The sequence below is a fragment of the Hemitrygon akajei genome, chromosome 5 (assembly GCF_048418815.1).
Source record: "Hemitrygon akajei chromosome 5, sHemAka1.3, whole genome shotgun sequence".
Lineage (NCBI taxonomy): Eukaryota > Metazoa > Chordata > Chondrichthyes > Myliobatiformes > Dasyatidae > Hemitrygon > Hemitrygon akajei.
The window spans coordinates 185,119,745-185,137,760 of record NC_133128.1 but is presented as its reverse complement, the minus strand read 5'-3'; the positions used below and the strand labels follow the sequence as shown (position 1 = coordinate 185,137,760).

Below are 18,016 nucleotides of genomic sequence, written 5' to 3'. Positions count from 1 at the left end.
CATGAGGAGATAAAGCTATACAAGACCCTGGTCAGACCTCACTTGGAGTACTGGGTTCATTTCTGGTCACCTCACTACAGGAAGCATGTGGATACTATGGAGTGCAGAGGAAATTTACACGGATGTGGTCTGGATTGGAGAGAATGCCTTGTGAGAATAAGTTCAGTGAACTCGGCCTTTTCTCCTTGGAGCAGTGGAAGATGAGAGGTGACCTGATCGAGGTGTGCAAGAATATGAGAGGCATTGATCATGTGGATAGTCAGAGGCTTTTGCCCAGGGCTGAAATGGCTAACACAAGGAGGCATAGTTTTAAAGTGCTTGGAAGTAGGTATGGGGGGAGGGGTGGTGTCAGGGTTAAGTATTTTGGTGGAATGCACTGCCAGCGATATTGGTAGAGGCAGATGCTTTTAAGAGACTCTCAGATAGGTACATGGAGCTTAAATAAGAGGGCTATGCAGTAGGATCATTCTAGGCAGTTTCTCGAGCGGGTTACATGGTCAGCACCACATTATGGGCTGAAGAGCCTGTAATGTGCTGTAGATTTCTATGAAGGAGTTGGCAGTTGAAATAGTTCTGGCAAGGAATAGATGGGCTGAAGAGCCTGTTTCTGTGCTGTACTTCAGTGCAGAGGTTAGTGTTGCTGAACAGTGATTAAGGTTACACCACATGGCTTTGGAATCAAATTGTTAAAGAAAAATCGCTATTCTTGAACCTAGTGGTGTGGGATGTCAGGCTAGGCTGACTTTCCATGGGGCAAACACCTTGCAACTCATATAATTTCATATTCATTCACATTATGACGGAGTTTTCATTTGTATTTGGTAGGGGTTGATGTACAGTAAACGTATGCAGTTTGGCTTGGGTGGAGCGTATTTGAACCGATTTATAAAGTTGGCTCCATGGTTTGAGTACCCGAGTCAGGTTGGTACTTGATTGGAAGTGCATCACTTCATTGGAATACCTTTCATTCTGCCTGAGGTACCTTGTCCTGTGTTTTTATTCCGCAGCCTGGTGTTCTAATTTGCAAGTCGTGGATTGCTTTTGGAGCACTTGGCCCAAGAATGTGGGCAAAATTACAGCTTTAAAGAAGAGATCTTGCAAAAAGTTTAAAATTATTCCTGGTATTTTAATAAAACTGAAGCTCTTTGGACTAATCAAATGTGTCTTTAAAAAATCACCTTCCATCAAACGGCAGCATTAATTTGGAGCAGGAGTTCCCAACCTTTATGCCATGGACCCTAGCTATTAACTGAGGGGTCCATGGGCCCCAGGTTGGGAACCCCAATTTAGAGCCTGGCCTCTCCCAGCTTGCTACGCTGGGAGCTCAGCAGAAGCTCAGGCAGCAAGCTGAAGTGTCATACTGGGCCATTGAAGCCTTGATTATCATAGGCAAGGTTTCTGGAACAGTCAGGGCACATGTAATGAAATTGTGGCTTTTTTTTTTGTATTTAACAAGACAAAGTGCATTCATGTTAGCTATTTAAATTGAATTTAAATTTAACTTTTGCCCATGGTTTGTTTCCTTCATTCAGAGCAGCACAGTACAGGCCTTTCAGCTCTCAATTTTGTTAGTCTACACTTAACCTACACAAGATTAATCTAATTTTCCCCTACTTCATACAGTAGCCCTCCATTTTTTTCTATCATCCATATGTTTATGAAGAGGTTCTTCAATGCCCATAATTTATCTACCTCTCCTGCCACCCCTGGGGAGGGTGTTCTATACACCCACCGCTGTAAAGAACTTGCCTCTGACATTCTTCTAATACTGCAATCACCTTAAAATTATGGCAGCTTGTATTAGCCATCTGCACCCTGGGAGAATATCTCTGGTTCTCCACTCTCTCTTTGCCTCTTAACTGTTTAAGTAAAGTAATACACCCTGACTGGCAACTTTAATATGTAAGCTTTCCAGGCAGAGGGCCAGGGGGACCTGTGGAAAACTGTACCATCCTAATGGTTGTGCTGTTAATTAGGATTTCAATGTATCATGAAGTGTAAGGACTGGTTCGGGGATCTGTCCCAATAAATCATTGTAGTGCTATCGAGCAAGTGTTGGTAAGCCACATCGGATATTAGGATGGCTGATTAAAGATTAAAATGTAGATTCAAAACCACGTCTGAGGAATGAGGTAAAATGCATTGGGAAGCAAGTTCACTTAAAAGGTAACTAAATGTATTGATGAATGAAATAAAAATGTTGAAAGTGCCTTGATGTAATGACAATGATATAAATTGAGAATTAGGTTTTGGAAGCAAGAATTGTTTAAAATCTACCAATTTATTAACCAACTTTATTGTGAAGATGCCCATAACAAGGGACACGGCTACAATGTTCCCTCAACCCAATGAGTGAGTAAGAGCTGCTCGAAAATGGAATTTCCTGTGTAATTCTAATCAGTGTTTCAGATTGGAAATGGATTCCCTATTCATTGTAACCAAGAATTTATTATTGTGAATATTAATTTTTAAACAGTCAATTAGCAACAAATCAGTTGAAAAGCAAGAATAACTTGTGGTTGATTTAACATTAGGCGAAGACCTGCTCAAATATTCCTTTTTCAGCTTGGAAAATGATGGAGCTTTTGTCACTAAACTTTTAACCACTGGTTTTTGAATTTTGTGTTCTGCATAACTTCAACCCAGTGCTGTAGCAGTAGTAACATGTGGAATGAATGTGGAAACATTAATTTACTGCAATGAATGTGGAAACACTTGTATTATTTTTTTCCAAAAAAATACTCTTACCATTTTGGCAAACATTGCTAAATATGTAATTGTCAGTATGTATGCAATTTTGGAACAAAAAATTGGGATTTTGATCTCCTATACTTTGGCTCTTTATTCTGTGTATGTTTAGTCTAGGTCATGTACATAGTTCAGTAACTAAAAATATTTCTCGTGTCTTGTTAAATCTGGGTAGCTCATTTGAAGTGATCTGAGTGAAGGCCAGTCCTAGTTTGAAGGAAAAATTGCCTCAAAAGGTCAATATTTATGTCTGGTCTGATCTTGTTGCAATTAACTCTTCTGCTTTTCAAAGCTAGATAGTGGAAGTTGTAATTAAATGCTGGCTTTTTTTAAACTTGTTTTCATGGCATCAGTAGTTGTGCTGTTCTACTTGCTGATCCTGGTTATTCTGCTACATGCTGCCATCTTCAGTACATTTTGATGCCCTTTGGTTTAGGCAGGGAACGTTGTCAAAAATTTGATTTGTACATCACAGGCCATTTGGCCCAGTGAGTCTGCATTACTATTGGTCCTCATTCTGAATTTTTAACATGTAAACAGTGCCACTGGTATTGGGCTCATCAGTAGCATTGTTCAATCTTCAGGAAGAGTTGAGACTGGAGCTTGTAGGGAATGTGTAAATTAGGTACAGTATGTGTATATACCCTCTAAATGTGCACATAATCAAATGTATTCAGTGACTAATGCTGCCCAGTCCCCATTTAGTTTCCTTTTTGCAAATGGGACATACACTCTTGGATCTTGCTGGCACATTTGAGCCTATCTCAAGCTTGCTTTGTCATTCTATCAGAGCTCATTATGTGATGTGTCGCAGGGTCTCGGACCATGATTGTTCTTGACAAATTTTTCAGTAGAAGTGGTTTGCCTTTGCTGCTTTCCGGGTAGTGCCCTTACCAAACGGGTGACCCCAGCCATTATAAATGCTCTTCAGAGATTGTCAGCCTGATACCAGTGGTCGCATAACCAGAATTTGTGATGGGCACCAGCTGCTCATACGACCACCCACCACCTGCTCCCTTGGTTTCACATCTCCCTGACTGGGGGGAGATGAGTAAGGGTTTTGTGTGCTGTCATCTGTTCAAGCTTGTCAAGGTTGAGGGGAGGATGGAAAGTAATATTTGCAAGATTGTATCTTTACAAAATTAGCATGAAGATGGAGGCAGAAGTTATCAACATCTTCAAAGCTCACTCTTGACCCATCAAACTGTTGAGAATCTCATTTGGAATTTGGTGTTCTGGAATTTTAAAATGATCTTTGGTAGTAATACGTGTGAATAGTTATTGTTACGTATTCAGGCAACAATAAATATATATGAGTTAGGCAAGGGTTTTCATAACAAATAACACCTTTATTAAACACTGAAAACCAACCCCCCAAAAGTAAACAAACATTAGCTTAAACGGAACTCAGCTGCTGTGCGGCAGATTCACAGATCTTAATAGCGTTGCAGATCAAACAGTCTGTAAAGCGGTATTGAAAAAAAAAACAGTTCTTTAAAGCGGTATGCCGAAAGTTCAAAAGCTCACAGTCCATTTAAAAGGAGAGACTTTTTAAGGCGATTTAAATTCTCTTCCACGTCGTTGTCCTATCCCCGGCGTCGAACTTTCCCACGAAGAATTTTATAAAACGTAATGGTTTAATGGCACTAACCTCTTCTTCCACACTCTGTCCTCAATCTCCCGCTATCCCAGCGAAGATTAACACGAGAACAGGCAACGAAATCCTTCCGAATGAGGATTAAATAAGGTCGAAACCAATCCACCGTCGAAAATCGATTCTCCTCGATTTTTATCATCCAAACTTTTATCTTCACTCTCCACCAGCAAAGAAACTGCTGGCAATGACCTTTTAAACTTTAGGCATTTTATAAAACTTCATTTTTCAACTAAACTGCGTCATCACGTTAAATCACGCAGGGGACATGAAGTCAGCTTGGCAAATCCCGCCACGAACTGCCCCACCTGACAGGGTGGGTCTTCCTTTTATACCCTGTTTTTAAAAAAAACACCTGTCACATGACCTCTACTGGCAGGAAAATGACATCACTCCACCATCACAAGACCATTACCTCAAGTCCAGTATAAATGACAAGGGTACCACTGTCACGGGTACGTAACATTATCATTTGCAGAATTAGTTTTAAAGTAATGATCAACAAATCTAATGTTGACAATTAAGCAAGGCTGAATTGTGCCCATATAACAGTACTATCAATAATTGACATTAATGGCTTTGTGAAGGAAGGGAAATAAAATTCAAGGACTTTGAAAGTTTTAGCTATGTAAATTCATTGTACTTTAGCAGTACTCAAGTCAGCTCCCAGATGTGTAGTTTGGAAGGTTTAAGGCATGGAACAGGGTTTCCCTTATTTAATGGTATTGGTCCAAGGCATAAAGGCTGGAAACCCCTGGCTTTAAGTTGTCTCTTTTTTCCCCTAAGACAACTAAATACATTAAGCTTTTAATATGAACCTTGGCCCATATTCAACCTGGTGGATCAAACTAGATGTTTTTAATTTGCGTTGAGAGGCTCCTGTATGTAGGGGTGCAGGGGAGTGGGGATTGTGGCAAGCAATTGTACTGTGCAGTGCATCCAGGTTAGTTTTGCACATTGTGGCTCCTGCTTGGGAAGGGGCAATTATGGGATATTGGGGAACAAAGATGGTCAAGTAATTAGAGTAACAGTTGGGAACACTCTGGGTCCAGTGACCATGATTTCTATTAGTTTTAATAGCAGTAGGTTTAAAAATGTTAGGATGAATTGTAAATTTTCTAGGAAATGCTGGCTGAGAAGTTCTAAGGAAAAGGTGCGATCACTTTTAGGCTGTTGGGTATGAATTGTTACAAGAATCACTCGGGCACAGAGAATCTATTTACCGACAAGTAACCTTTATTGTCTCATCTAAAAGCACGTGGTTCCACAAACTTACCTGTGTGTTGGTCCCTGAAGAGAATGTATTACCCAGGGAAGGAGACTATGCCGGCCCTTATCTCCACATGTTTGTGGTTGGTCTCTGGTTGCAGGAGAGTTAGCACCTCTGCATATTTAGAATTCCTAACTCTTGTGTTCCTCATCAGTTGAACTGGTACATCTCCATCCCATTGGGCTCAAGGTCACCTGATCTACCTGGATCACCTTACTGGTTCATGTACAGTGCTGCAACCAACAGTGTTTTATCGCTGTCCACACCCTACCTAGCCTTGTGTATGTCTTTCAACTCTCTGGGTCACTTCATTCAACTGGTTTGGACCAGTCAGAGTATAAACGAGATAGATTGCTCCTTTGGTAGGTCTGGTATGTTGCATAATAAGTAGCTACTCACCTGAGAATGGCCTTGGGTTATTACCAGAATTGAATTGACTTTATTTCTTGCCCTCCTTCACATGAGGAGTAAACATCTTTGTTACATCTGTCTAAAAGTGCAATCACTGTAATTTACAATAGAACAGTCAGTGTAACATAGAAACACAGTCAAATCGGCATGAGTTAATTGGTCTGGTGGTCTGGTGGCCTGGTGAAAGAAGCTGTCCCGGAGCCTGTTGGTCCACATTCAATTGCTCTGATCAGATTATTCCAGAGTAGGAATCGGTTCAGAGTCCACAAAATGTGGGGGAAACAGCAATTGCACTCCCTGTCCCCGATTCATCAAATCCAAGTGTAAATTGTAGTTTCTTCTGGCCAACAGAATGAATCCTTTAAATGTGAAAAGTTTAAGAACAGCTTAAGAAAACAAGAGGGCTAAAAGGCATGAGATTGATGGACTGGGTTAAAGGTGATCTGAAGAGTGGTTCAGTTATATTAACAGTAAAAGGATGGCCAGGGAGAGACTAGGTCTGCTTAAGACTATCAGGGCTGCCGATGCATAGAGCTACAGGAGATGGCTGAGATTTAATGTCTGTTTTGGTGGTTACGAAGGAGAATATCCAATGAAATGAGGATAATAGTGAGGTCTGAATATATTGCAAGGGAAGATTCACAGCTGTGCAATCCCAGTGTCTGACCAAATGTATTCCTGGTCTTTATGGGAGGCCGTAGAAGAAATCAGACCTTTCAAGAGATGGTGCTTCATTGATCTTTGCCAGTTGCTAACAAAACTGGAGTGTACTTGAGAACTGTTGCTTGAGAGTAGTGAGGATGGTCTGTAAGCCTTGCCTGCCTTTGTAGGAATGCTGGTAGATGGAACTGGGGGACAAGATCTAACATTGCTTTGGTACTCGGTCTAATCAAGAATGGTTTTGTAAGCTATAATGTTACGTCTGTTGAATTGCTGGGTGGGGTGCAGAAGAGATTTGAAGTTATACTGCCTGGACTAGAAGGCCTGAGTGAAGGGAGGGATTGGCTGTCCTGCATCTTTACTCCATGACATGCAGGAGAATGAGGAGTGACCTTAGTTTATGAAAAACCATGAACGGTATGGATAATTTAGTTGGTCAGTTTGTCCTCTGGTTGGAGAGTCCAAATCTGGATGGCACAGCTGCACACTGAGGGAGAAATGTGAGATTTGAACCAGCTTTACACAGCAAATCCTGGAATGAGCTGCTGAAGTGGTTAAGCCAGGTAAAATTGAATATTTAGATGAGTCCATGAAAGGCACTGAACTGTCAGGAAGGAAGCTGTAGTTGCACTAAAAGTTCCATTCTGTGTATCTCTGACTCCCATTTTTGAAGTTTTGTTTTTAACTGGGTGTTCTTGTGAACATGCAGCAGTCTAATTTGCTGCAGGTCAGCAAAAATGAGATTAAAATATTGATCGAAAGTTAATTTCAAATGAAAACTAATGTTTCATTCAGTATTTGCATAGCTGAATTTGTCCTGTAATCTTTCCAAATCTGACAATGCAATGTGCATACTTTGCCATGTACAAGTTATTAGAATTGCAAGTGTGGAGTAGGTGGAAACTTAATCTGACTGGAAATGTATCAACAGGTGAAGTTGCTTGCTTCTAGTTGTGCACCTATCAGAATTGAAGTAATTAATGCCAGTGTTGGTAAAGGATAGATTGTGTATTAAGTTTACATTTGATAATTCTCCACATTTCCAGAAACAATAACATCTTGCTGTGTTAATGCTTCAATTGGAGTGTTGTAATATCAACTTGATATTGCTATAAAAATGTAGCCCATGTGATTGCTTTGAAAATGGATTTTAGACTAAAATGATTACATGCTATCTTAATGGCTTGGCAGACATCTGTACTGATGCCCTTGACATTAGTGCAATTAATATTTTTAATTAGACATTGGCAAGTGATGGCAACACTAGCATCATTCCTCAAGTTAAGCTTTGGGTTAACAGAACCATTTATTGGGACACAATTAGTTGTATGAATGAATTTCCAGTATACTTTTGCTTTGAAAGTGGTCATAACAATTGGGTTTTTCTTCCATCTGAATTGAGTAGGAGTATCCTTAAGAGCTGTGTACTTGAGATGATGCTTTGTGTTCTACTTTGTTAATGGTGGATAACTTCATTTGAAAAGACGTGCAGCCACAAAAATAACATCAGCAATTTAGAACTAAAAATTAAGAACTTGGTAGAAGACAAAAGCATTCAGGCCTAAGAGTATAAGATCACTTGCATGGCAGTGTAGCGCTGTGTGTAGCAATAACGACACGCAGTTGGTAAGTCGTTTCGAGGCTAGTTTATTCAAACTTCGCGGCACTGGCATTTAATCGCTAGCGCCCGCCCCCTCCGGGCGGAAATGACGTCAGAGGCGCAGTACCAAATTCTCCCCCCGCGTGCTGGCTATTTGTGAGCTGGTTCGCCTGCGTTGAAAGTGGGTTGCCACAACAGTCCATTTTAATTTTTTTTTTAAAAAGAGAACAAGCTTGGTTTTGTAGTCTATATGGACTCCGGTTTTAAATGTCATGACCTGTAGTGATCCTACTTTATGCAAATTCTCAAACTTAGTAATATTTCAAAAGCAGCATGTTCAATTGGCTTAATTGGTGATTATTGAATGAAACAAAAAGTGTTATTGTAAGTATAAACAAGATTTTGCTGTAGATAACAGTTCTGATGGTGATTGTGACTTGGTGAGAAGTGGCTTGCAGAGAAAGGGAAGCTAATGTAATCTAGGTCTGCCTATATTTGCAATAAGGGCCAGTATCAGTTTATTAGGTAAAATTCACAAGATGTTATTAAAGTCAAACTGATATTAATTGTCAACAAAGTTAAAGCAGCACTAGATCTTTTGAGGCTGAACTTGCACGTCCTAATTCTGAATTACCTGCACAATGACTTTAACCAATGTCCACAACTAATGACAGTAGGTCAAAATATCATTTCTCTCATCTCCAAGTACATAACAGGATTGAGAGTAAATTGGGAAAATTTGAGGTGGCTAAAGAGCCTATCTTGCTAATTTCTGAAATGGCTTTATAAAATTTAAAATTATAATAAACCTAATAGTTGATGTGATGGTCCATGTGCAGCCAAGTTTATTTTTGCTCTTCAAAGATTGATTTGTATAATCCTTTTGTAAATCAAAAACGTGAAGGAATTTTAAAGAGATTAAACAGGATGCTGAAGGATTTGTCCACTACAATTGTCAGTGAGGTGAATGTAGGTAAGTAGCAAAATATGACCAACAATTTCACTTTAGTTGGTTATCTTTTTGTATCCAGGTAATTAAGGTATTTAATGAAGATGGCAGCAGTCACCCTTTGGAAGTGCCAAGTGACATTGCAGCTCGAGATTTGTGTCAGCTGCTAATAACGAAAAATCAATGTGTTCATGATGGTTCCTGGACTATCATTGAGCAATTGACTCATATGGGCATAGGTAAGCATACTGAATACTTTCATATACAAATTAGTGCTACATCTTTTCTATGTAATACTCAGTAGATATCTGTAAATTGTTTAGTGTTGTCCATGAGAATATAATGCATTATAGAGCATGGAAATGGCTTTCGTAGTTGGTCCAAGAAAAGTACAACACACAAACAGGCCTTTGGCCCATCTAGTGTTTGCTGAGCCATTTAAACTGCCTGCTGCTATTGACCTGGATCATAAGCCCTCCATATCCCCCCCCCCCCCCCCATCCATATACCTATCAAAACTTGGTAAATAGTGAAATCGACCTTGCATGCACCACTTTCACTGGCAGCTCATTCCACACTCATGACCCTCTGAGTGAAGTTTCCCCTTGTGTTCCCCTTAAACGTCACCTTTCACCCTTAACCTGTGGTTGTTGTCCAACCCAAACCTTGGTGTAAGTACAAGCAGGCTTTTTCCACTGTTTACACAGATTCTGTCAAAGTGGTTAATGTCAACACTTGTCCAGCAAGCTAGGCTCATTGCCTGCATAACTCTGTAAATCTCCAGCATCTTTTAAGAGATCTAGACAGGTACCTGGATAATGTCTGCCTCCCTACTACTGGCAAATCAGTACAAACACATCTCACCCTTTGTGTTGAGAAGCTGCCCTGGTCTTAAACTTTGACCTTTTTTACCATCCCCCTCCCCGGAGAAAGACTGCTTTCACCCTATCTCTGCCCGTCATGGTCCTATACATCTCGCAGGGCACCCTTCAATCTTCTACACTCCAGGAAATAAAGCCCTAGTCTATGCAACTTGTAATTTGGGCCTCCAACCCCAAACAGCATCCTGGTGAATATTCTCTGCACTTTCTAGAAACATAGAAAACCTATAGCACAACACAAAACTCTGCTGACCATGTCCTTGCCTTAGAACTACCTCAGTTTACCCATAGCCCTCTATTTTTCTAAGCTCCATGTACCTATCCAGGAGTCTTTTAAAAGAACCTATCGTCTGCCTCCACCTCTGCTGCTGGCAGCCCATTCCATACACTCACCACTCTTTACTTTTTAAAAAAAAAAACTTGCCTCTGACATCTCTGTACCTACTTCCAAGTACTTTTAAAACTGTGTCCTCTTGAGCTAGCCATTTCAGCCACATGATTAATGCCTCTCATTATCTTGTACACCTGTCAGGTCACCTTTAATCCTCCGTCACTCCAAGGAGAAAAGGCCGAGTTCACCTAACCTATTCTCATAAGGCATGCTCCCCAATCCAGGCAACATCCTTGTAAATCTCCTCTGTGCCTTTCCTATGGTTTCCATGTCCTTCCTGTAGTGAGGTGACCAGTGGGGTCCAAGTGGGGTCTGACCAGGGTTCTATATAGCTGCAACATTACCTCTCGGTTCTTAAACTCAGTCCCACGGTTGATGAAGGCCAATACACTGTATGCCGCCTTAACCACAGTCAACCTGCGCAGCTGCTTTGTGTCTTATGGATCTGGACCCCAAGATCCCTCTGATTCTCCACACTGCCAAGAGTCTTGCCATTATATTCTGTCATCATATTTGCCCTGTCAAAATGAACCACCTCAAACTTTTCTGGGTTGAACTCCATCTGCCACTTCTCGGCTCCTGCTGTAACCTCTGACAGCCCTCCACACTATCCACAACACTTCCGATCTTTGGCATCAGCAAATTTACTAACCCATCCCTCCACTTCCTCATCCAGATCATTTATAAAAATCCGCGAAGAGTAGGGGTCCCAGAACAGATCCCTGAGGCACACCACTGGTCACCGACTTCCATGCAGAATATGACCCGTCTGCTTTCGGTGGGCAAGCCAGTTCTGGATCCACAAAGCAACGTCCCCTTGGATCCTATACTGCCTCACTTTCTCAATAAGCTTTGCTTGGGGCATCTTATCTAGTTAAATGTCCTTCCTATAACTAATCAAAACTGTTCACAACACTCCAGATACAATCACACCAGTATCAAATAATTGCATCATATCCTTCCAGTTCCTAAATGCTATGCTCTGAAGTGCAGTTTGCCAACCATACTGTCAGCCTGTGGTGCTGTTTTCAGTGAGCTATGCACTTGTGCTTCTCGCTCCCACTTCTACCAATGCTCACCAGGGCTCTACTATTCACTGTACAAGTCCTGCCTTGTTTAATTTCCTAAAATACAGTATCAGACACTTTGCAGATTCTCAGCTCACACCTAGTTGATCAAGATCCCCCTCATAATTTTGCATCATCAAAGCTTCCTCATCACATCCTGTAGATTAATATCCAAATTACAAATGAAAGGTCCCAGCACAGACCTGTGGCACACTACTAAACGCAGGGCTTCAGATTGAGAAACTCCCCAAAACCATCACTGCTTCCTATATTAAGCCATCTATGAATCCATTCCACCATCTTTCCTGGATCCCATGCATTCTAAACTTCCTGATCAGCAAGGCTGCTCATGGCAGGCTAAAGTTTAGAGAAATCCACTACCTTACTCATTTACCCTCTTGAACAATAAGATTTCAGGTACCACTTCTCTCAGAAAACTGGCTATCCCACATCAAACCGTCTCCAAAGGTTGGTACTACAGAAACCCCTTCAAGTCTACTACTTGGCAAATGTTCATTTCCCTGCAAACAATCTCATTCAATCAACCACGTTGAGATTCCATTCAGTCTCTTGATGGCTCAGATTTTCACTACTGCAATTCAGACCTGAAGCTGTGAACTCCTCTCCGTACTACTTTATGTCAAAACATAAAGTCACTGAACCCAAACTGTGTGCTGACAGATACTTCTGCCACTTCTAACTCATTCCTGAGGAGGAGTTCCAGTGTGTACTCTCCAGAACTTTTCCTCTATGTTGATCAAGGAAGCATTTCGCACATTCTACTTGGAACGTGTCTTTTGCACTATGGTTGGCCCATTCAATATCAGGGAAGTTAACATCTTTCTCTCTCTCATTCCACCCCCCCCCCGCCCCCAAATTCAGGGGTCCCCAATCATTTTTATGCCATGGACCTCTACATTAACCAAGGCAGTCTGTGAATGCCAGGTTGGGGTCCACTGTCCTATACTCCCCTATTATGTTTAAAACCAGCTGTGATCGCCACATCTCTGACTATTGGGGGTGGGGGGAATGGGGTGGTTGGCCACAACACAAACCCATTTGTGACCTCCCTTGTTTTAATTCTACCCATATGGCCTCATTGGGTGATAAATCCCCAAGAAAATCCTCTAATAGCTTGTCCTCTTTAATGAAGGCATCTGACCTTAGCAGCGCCTCTATCTCAGAACATTTTAGCTGCTAATCTTGTTCTTAGTCACATTTTGTTTTTGTTATGATATCCCAGTTCTTGGCCAATCCAGAATTCATCTGCCTCCTCAGTCAACCCTCTTGCATAGAAAGAAATTTAGTTTAAACATTCCTCTTGTCGTACTCCTATCTTTATGAACAAGTTTGCTCTCATTGGCTGCAATATTATCCTTATTTTCTCATCAGCTCTGTGCCCTGCCCTTCGCAGCCTAGTTTAAACCCTCAAGTGTAATTTAGATGGGAACAGCAACTTTCTTGTTCAACTTTAAAACATATGGTTTGCAGTGCTTGGAATTTAATATAGAAATATTTGTATAAGCTACACTTGAAGATCTTCATGAAAGTGAAGCTATTTTTGGTGGTCATTGTCCAAATAAGTACAAAGCCATATTCTGGATTCTGAACAACTTTATCCTTTTTTGCTGGTGGGTGGTTAGTCATTAGTGATATTTCATCAAATTAAGGTTTATTAATACTATTAGTCATTTTGCAACCTCTGGATTTTGTCGACAATCAGGTGGGGTGTATAGCTGGCAATCTGTCTTTCTAAGAGAAATTATTAGGTTTGTGTATGTTTAAACTTCCTCATTTTTAAACACTTTGATAACACCAATAATTAAGGACTTGTAACTGACTATTTCTCCAGTAAATGACCCATGCTGCTGAATTGTAGGTTTTTCAGTGATAAGTAACTCTACATTCTTGTGTAGATACTCCTATCTGAAGACGTGTTCCTGAAGTTAATCTACTACTGTCTTTTAATCCTTTGGTCAGTTGATCAAGTTTAAAAATGAGCAAATAAGTGTAAGAAATTTATTGAAAATCTAATGATTCCCCCCCCCCCCCCCCCCCGGTCATGTGCTGTCGTGTCTACCTAAGCAGAGCTGCTTTAAAATAGAACAGGGTTTCCTCCTCTTCTTTCCACCCCCCCCCCCCCCCAAACCTGGCAGTTTTCTATTCTGAAAACTGAATCTGAATTCAATTTAATCTGAACTTTAATCTGAATTGATTAAAACAGTCAAATATATGGAATAACTTCAAAAACTGCCTTCAAACAAACCAATGGAAAGGGTGGCATCTGTAGGGATAAAGTCACATTTCTGATAAGAATTTGTGTAGATGAAAGCTTCCTACATTTTCCTTAACTCTTAAGATGCTGTCTGTATTGGACAATCCTGGAAAAACTTCCTTCATTTATTCACTTGAGCATCTCTAGATCTCCAAGTTGGAAACTTATGAACTCTATTCAACTGCCTGGTAACTGGACCCTTGGTCATATTGGTGCTCACCTTGCATTGGTGCAGATGTTGTTGAACATCTAGTACCATCTGGTAAGAATCTGATGCATCCTTCACTTAGCGCATTAATTTGACTTTGCAGTGAAGAAAATTGTACTGAACAAACAACTGTACATTTCCTTTTTCATTTGTAATGTGCTGTCATGTACTGTAGGTGATCATGGTCTTTCCATGACCATGATTGTTGGCAAATCTTTCTAGAGGTGCTCACCTTCCCCAAATGGGACATGGAGGCTAGAGGATGGAAGGAGTGCTTTTCACCACTTTCAGTACAGACTCGCTTCATCCTTGCTACCCAATCTTAACCAATATAATTAAAATTAATCACTAGGATTGAAGTGTAAGTAGGAAGAGGATTAAATTTGGTAACAAGACTGAACAGTAGTCGTGGGAAGGGGGAAGTGGACAAATTTAAGTTGGTAAAATTAGGTTTAATCTTTGACAAAATCTGAAGCAGTGACATTGCATATACCATATTGCCAGTGAGGGTTTGATCATACTGTTGAAGGACATTTATGTGTAGGATGTGGGTGTTGTTCACTATCCCTGATCACCTTCGACTTTGAATGTGGTGGTGAGCCTTTTCTGATTTGCTGTGGTATATGGTCCTCCCATTGCACTATTTGCCAGAATATTCCAGTGTTAAAGGAATAAGTGTCAACTTGTCAGTCTTGTATGACAAAAGGATTTTGCTTTAAGAAACAGGGACAGTGGGTGCATGGAGATGCCATAGGCATTGGATATGATGCCACACAAGCTTTGCCAATTTATAGCAATGCATTTTGTGGATGGTGCCTTTTGCAGAATGATGATCGTCATGTACTGTCCTGATGTAGGCAATCACAGTGACCATGATTGTTCCTGGCCAACTTTTCTGCAAATGATTTGCCATTGGCTTCTGGGCAGACTTTAAGACCCCAACCGTTATCAATGCTCTTCAAGTAGGGCAAAAAGTTGGAGGGGGTGGGGAGAGAAGTAGTGTTTGAGTTCAATGTCCATTCAGAAATTGGGTGGCAGAGGCAAAGCTATTGTTGAATCGGTGTGCCTTCAGGCTCCTGTACATTCCTGATGGTAGTAATGAGAAGAGGAATGCCCTGAGTGATGGGTCCCCTTGACGGATGCTGTCTTTGAGGCATCAGTACTGGAATGCTATAAAGACCAGTGCCCATGATGGAACTGATTAACTTCACAACTCTTCGAGCTTATTTTGATCCTGTGCAGGCCCCCCCCCCCCCCCCCAATAAGACTGTGGTGCAACCAGTTAGAATGCTATCCATGGTACATCTATAGAAATTTGTTTGTCTTTGACAAACCGAATCTTGAACTAATGAAAGAAGACCACTGTTATGCCTTTGTAACTCCATTGATATGCTGGGCCCAGGATAGATCAGCTGGTAAACATTGAAATGTTTTGGAAAATCCTTGCTTATGTGAACATGTGTGCCAAAATAATAAATGAAAGCTCCAGCAAACCGGCTTATTCAAAATGCAGTTAAGACTAAGGGAACTGAAGATGTGGAAAAAGAATTGGGTATTTACAAAGGGCATGTTGAGCTTGATTTCAATCTGTTTAATTATCTGGGAATAGGAAAAGAAGAATTTAGTTCAAAATATTGGAAGAACTTGATTGGGATGTTGCCCCTGGTGCTGTTACACCAATGGAAGCATGAATGATGGCACTTCAAGATCTAATGAACTACTGGAGAGTGGATGTACAAATTCAAATTTTAACGGAAGTGACAAACTTGAAGGGCTTTTCAGGCAAAAGAGCAGGAAAATGAAATGGTCCCTTGAGAGTTGGAATGGACAATTCCTGTATTAGCTCACTACTTCCCCTCTTTTCAAATAGCTGCTATTATACCTTGGGCCTTTTAAGATCTAACATAAATGATCATTTATTGTCAAGCATCATCAGTTCACTGCTCTGTGGAGAAGCAGATTATTAATTGATCCTACAAGGATTAGTTTTAAGGCCATTTCTCTTTAGAATGACCTGACTTCCTGGCATTTACACAGATGGGATAAATGGAAAATGGAGATGAGAAAGGCTGAGGATGTGAATTCCATCCAAGGTCAATTCTAGGTTGAGTAACTAAGAATCATCTGGTTGGCTTAGCGCAGTCCACGGGTTGCATGTACTGTTGAACGAGATTGTTAAAAGTACTCAAACATTGTGAAAACAGATTCTTCCTTGCATAAGAATTTGTTCATGCCTCACTTTAAAAGCCACCTCTTACTCTGTTCATGGTACTGGAGCCTCTACAGGTGGTTCAGACAATGGCCACTTGCTGAGTAGCTTGTTTGAAAGTTTGGGTTTTGTGGTCGTCGGGGGGGGGGGGGGGGGGTAAGATTAGCTTTTGGTTTTGATAAAGGTGGGGATGTCGTTTATACATCCAAATTTATTGGCTCTTTAAAAGTTTGTAACAGCAAATTGGCAAATATTTAAGCAGGTAAAATAAATTCCAAACTTGTTCAAACATGGTAACTAAGTGAAGATAATTTTGATTATGGTATGAGGTATTGGAGGATATCTTCCCGTCATTCTACTTTTAAATTAACTGAGCAACGTTTTGGCTAAAACCAGTGACCTCTGAGGCTGCTGGAAACTTAAAATAATTCTGGGAAACTTTCTGGTGTTTTTTTTTTGGTAACTTAAAAACATTAAATTTATCTAAGGGAGTCTGAAGTGCAGGTCTAACTTGGTGTTTACCAAGGTGTACATGTATCACATAGTAGCATGTTAGAACATTTTTTTTTTAAAAAACACACCTACAGCACAATGCAGGTCCTTCAGCCCACAAGGTTGTGCTGAACATGTCCCAGCCCTAGAAATTACTAGGCTTACCCATAGCCCTCTATTTTTCTAAGCTCCATGTACCTATCCAAAAGTCTCTTAAAAGACCCTATTGTATCCACATCCACCACCTTTGCCGGCAGCCCATTTCACGCACTCGCCACTCTGAGTAAATGTTGACATATGCAATTCATGTATTTGGGCACATAACTCAATTAAGCAATGCTTAAATTAATATACACAAGATTATTCAAATACTACTGAAAAATTAAATGCACAACAGGTGAGTTTGATAGATGAACCAGAATTATTTTCACAGCGATGCCACCACTTGTGGCTAATCCATAATGCTCATAATCCCTGACTTCACTTCCCCTTTTTTATTCTCTGCCACTTGTTTATTGCAAAATGCTACTTCCACAGATTCTACACTCTTGATTTCTATTGGGGGTCTGAATTCAGCTTCAATTGCTATGTGCTTTCAATATTAAAGGTTTGGCATCTCTACACTGAGCTTTCCAATATCTAATTTCATTGCCAAAACAACCTCATTTGATAGCATCTTTTGCACAGAATTCGATGTCACAGATCTTGTACAAAAGTCTCCTTGTTATTTTTCCTACCCCTCTATCTTGCCAAATAGTGACTTTTGCATTAGTAAGAGTTTAAAATCAAAACTGGAGATGTGAAGCAAATAGCAGGTATGAAATTTCTTTCAGAGGAAAGTGGATGCAAGGAATAGTTATACTGGAAAACATGTTTATTAATGTGTGCAGAGGTACAGTGAAAACTGTTGTGATGCCATCAATATGGATCATTTCATTACAATAGTGCATTGAAGTAGAGGTAAAACAATAACAGAATACAAAGTGTTGGTTACAGAATGCATTACAGGCAGTCAATAAGATACAAGGCCATAATGTAGATTGAGGTCAATTCCATCTTGGCATACTAAAGTTGTTCAATAGTCTTGCAATAGCAGGATAGAAGTTGTTCTTGAGCCTTACAGTATGCTTTCAGACTTCTGTATCTTCTGCCTGGGGGGGAGGGGGGAGAAGAGAATGTCCGGGATGTGCAGGAACTTTGA

At 40.5% G+C, this 18,016-nt stretch overlaps 1 protein-coding gene across 1 annotated transcript in view; it reads left to right on the top strand.

Annotated features, from left to right (window-relative positions):
• Positions 1 to 18,016, top strand: part of grb14 (growth factor receptor-bound protein 14) — a 148,715-nt gene that overhangs the window by 76,623 nt on the left and 54,076 nt on the right. Inside the window, exon 4 of the mRNA XM_073047430.1 lies at positions 9,375 to 9,531. Within this exon, the coding sequence (XP_072903531.1) occupies positions 9,375 to 9,531 (157 nt within the window). The remainder of the gene's footprint in view (positions 1 to 9,374; positions 9,532 to 18,016) is intronic.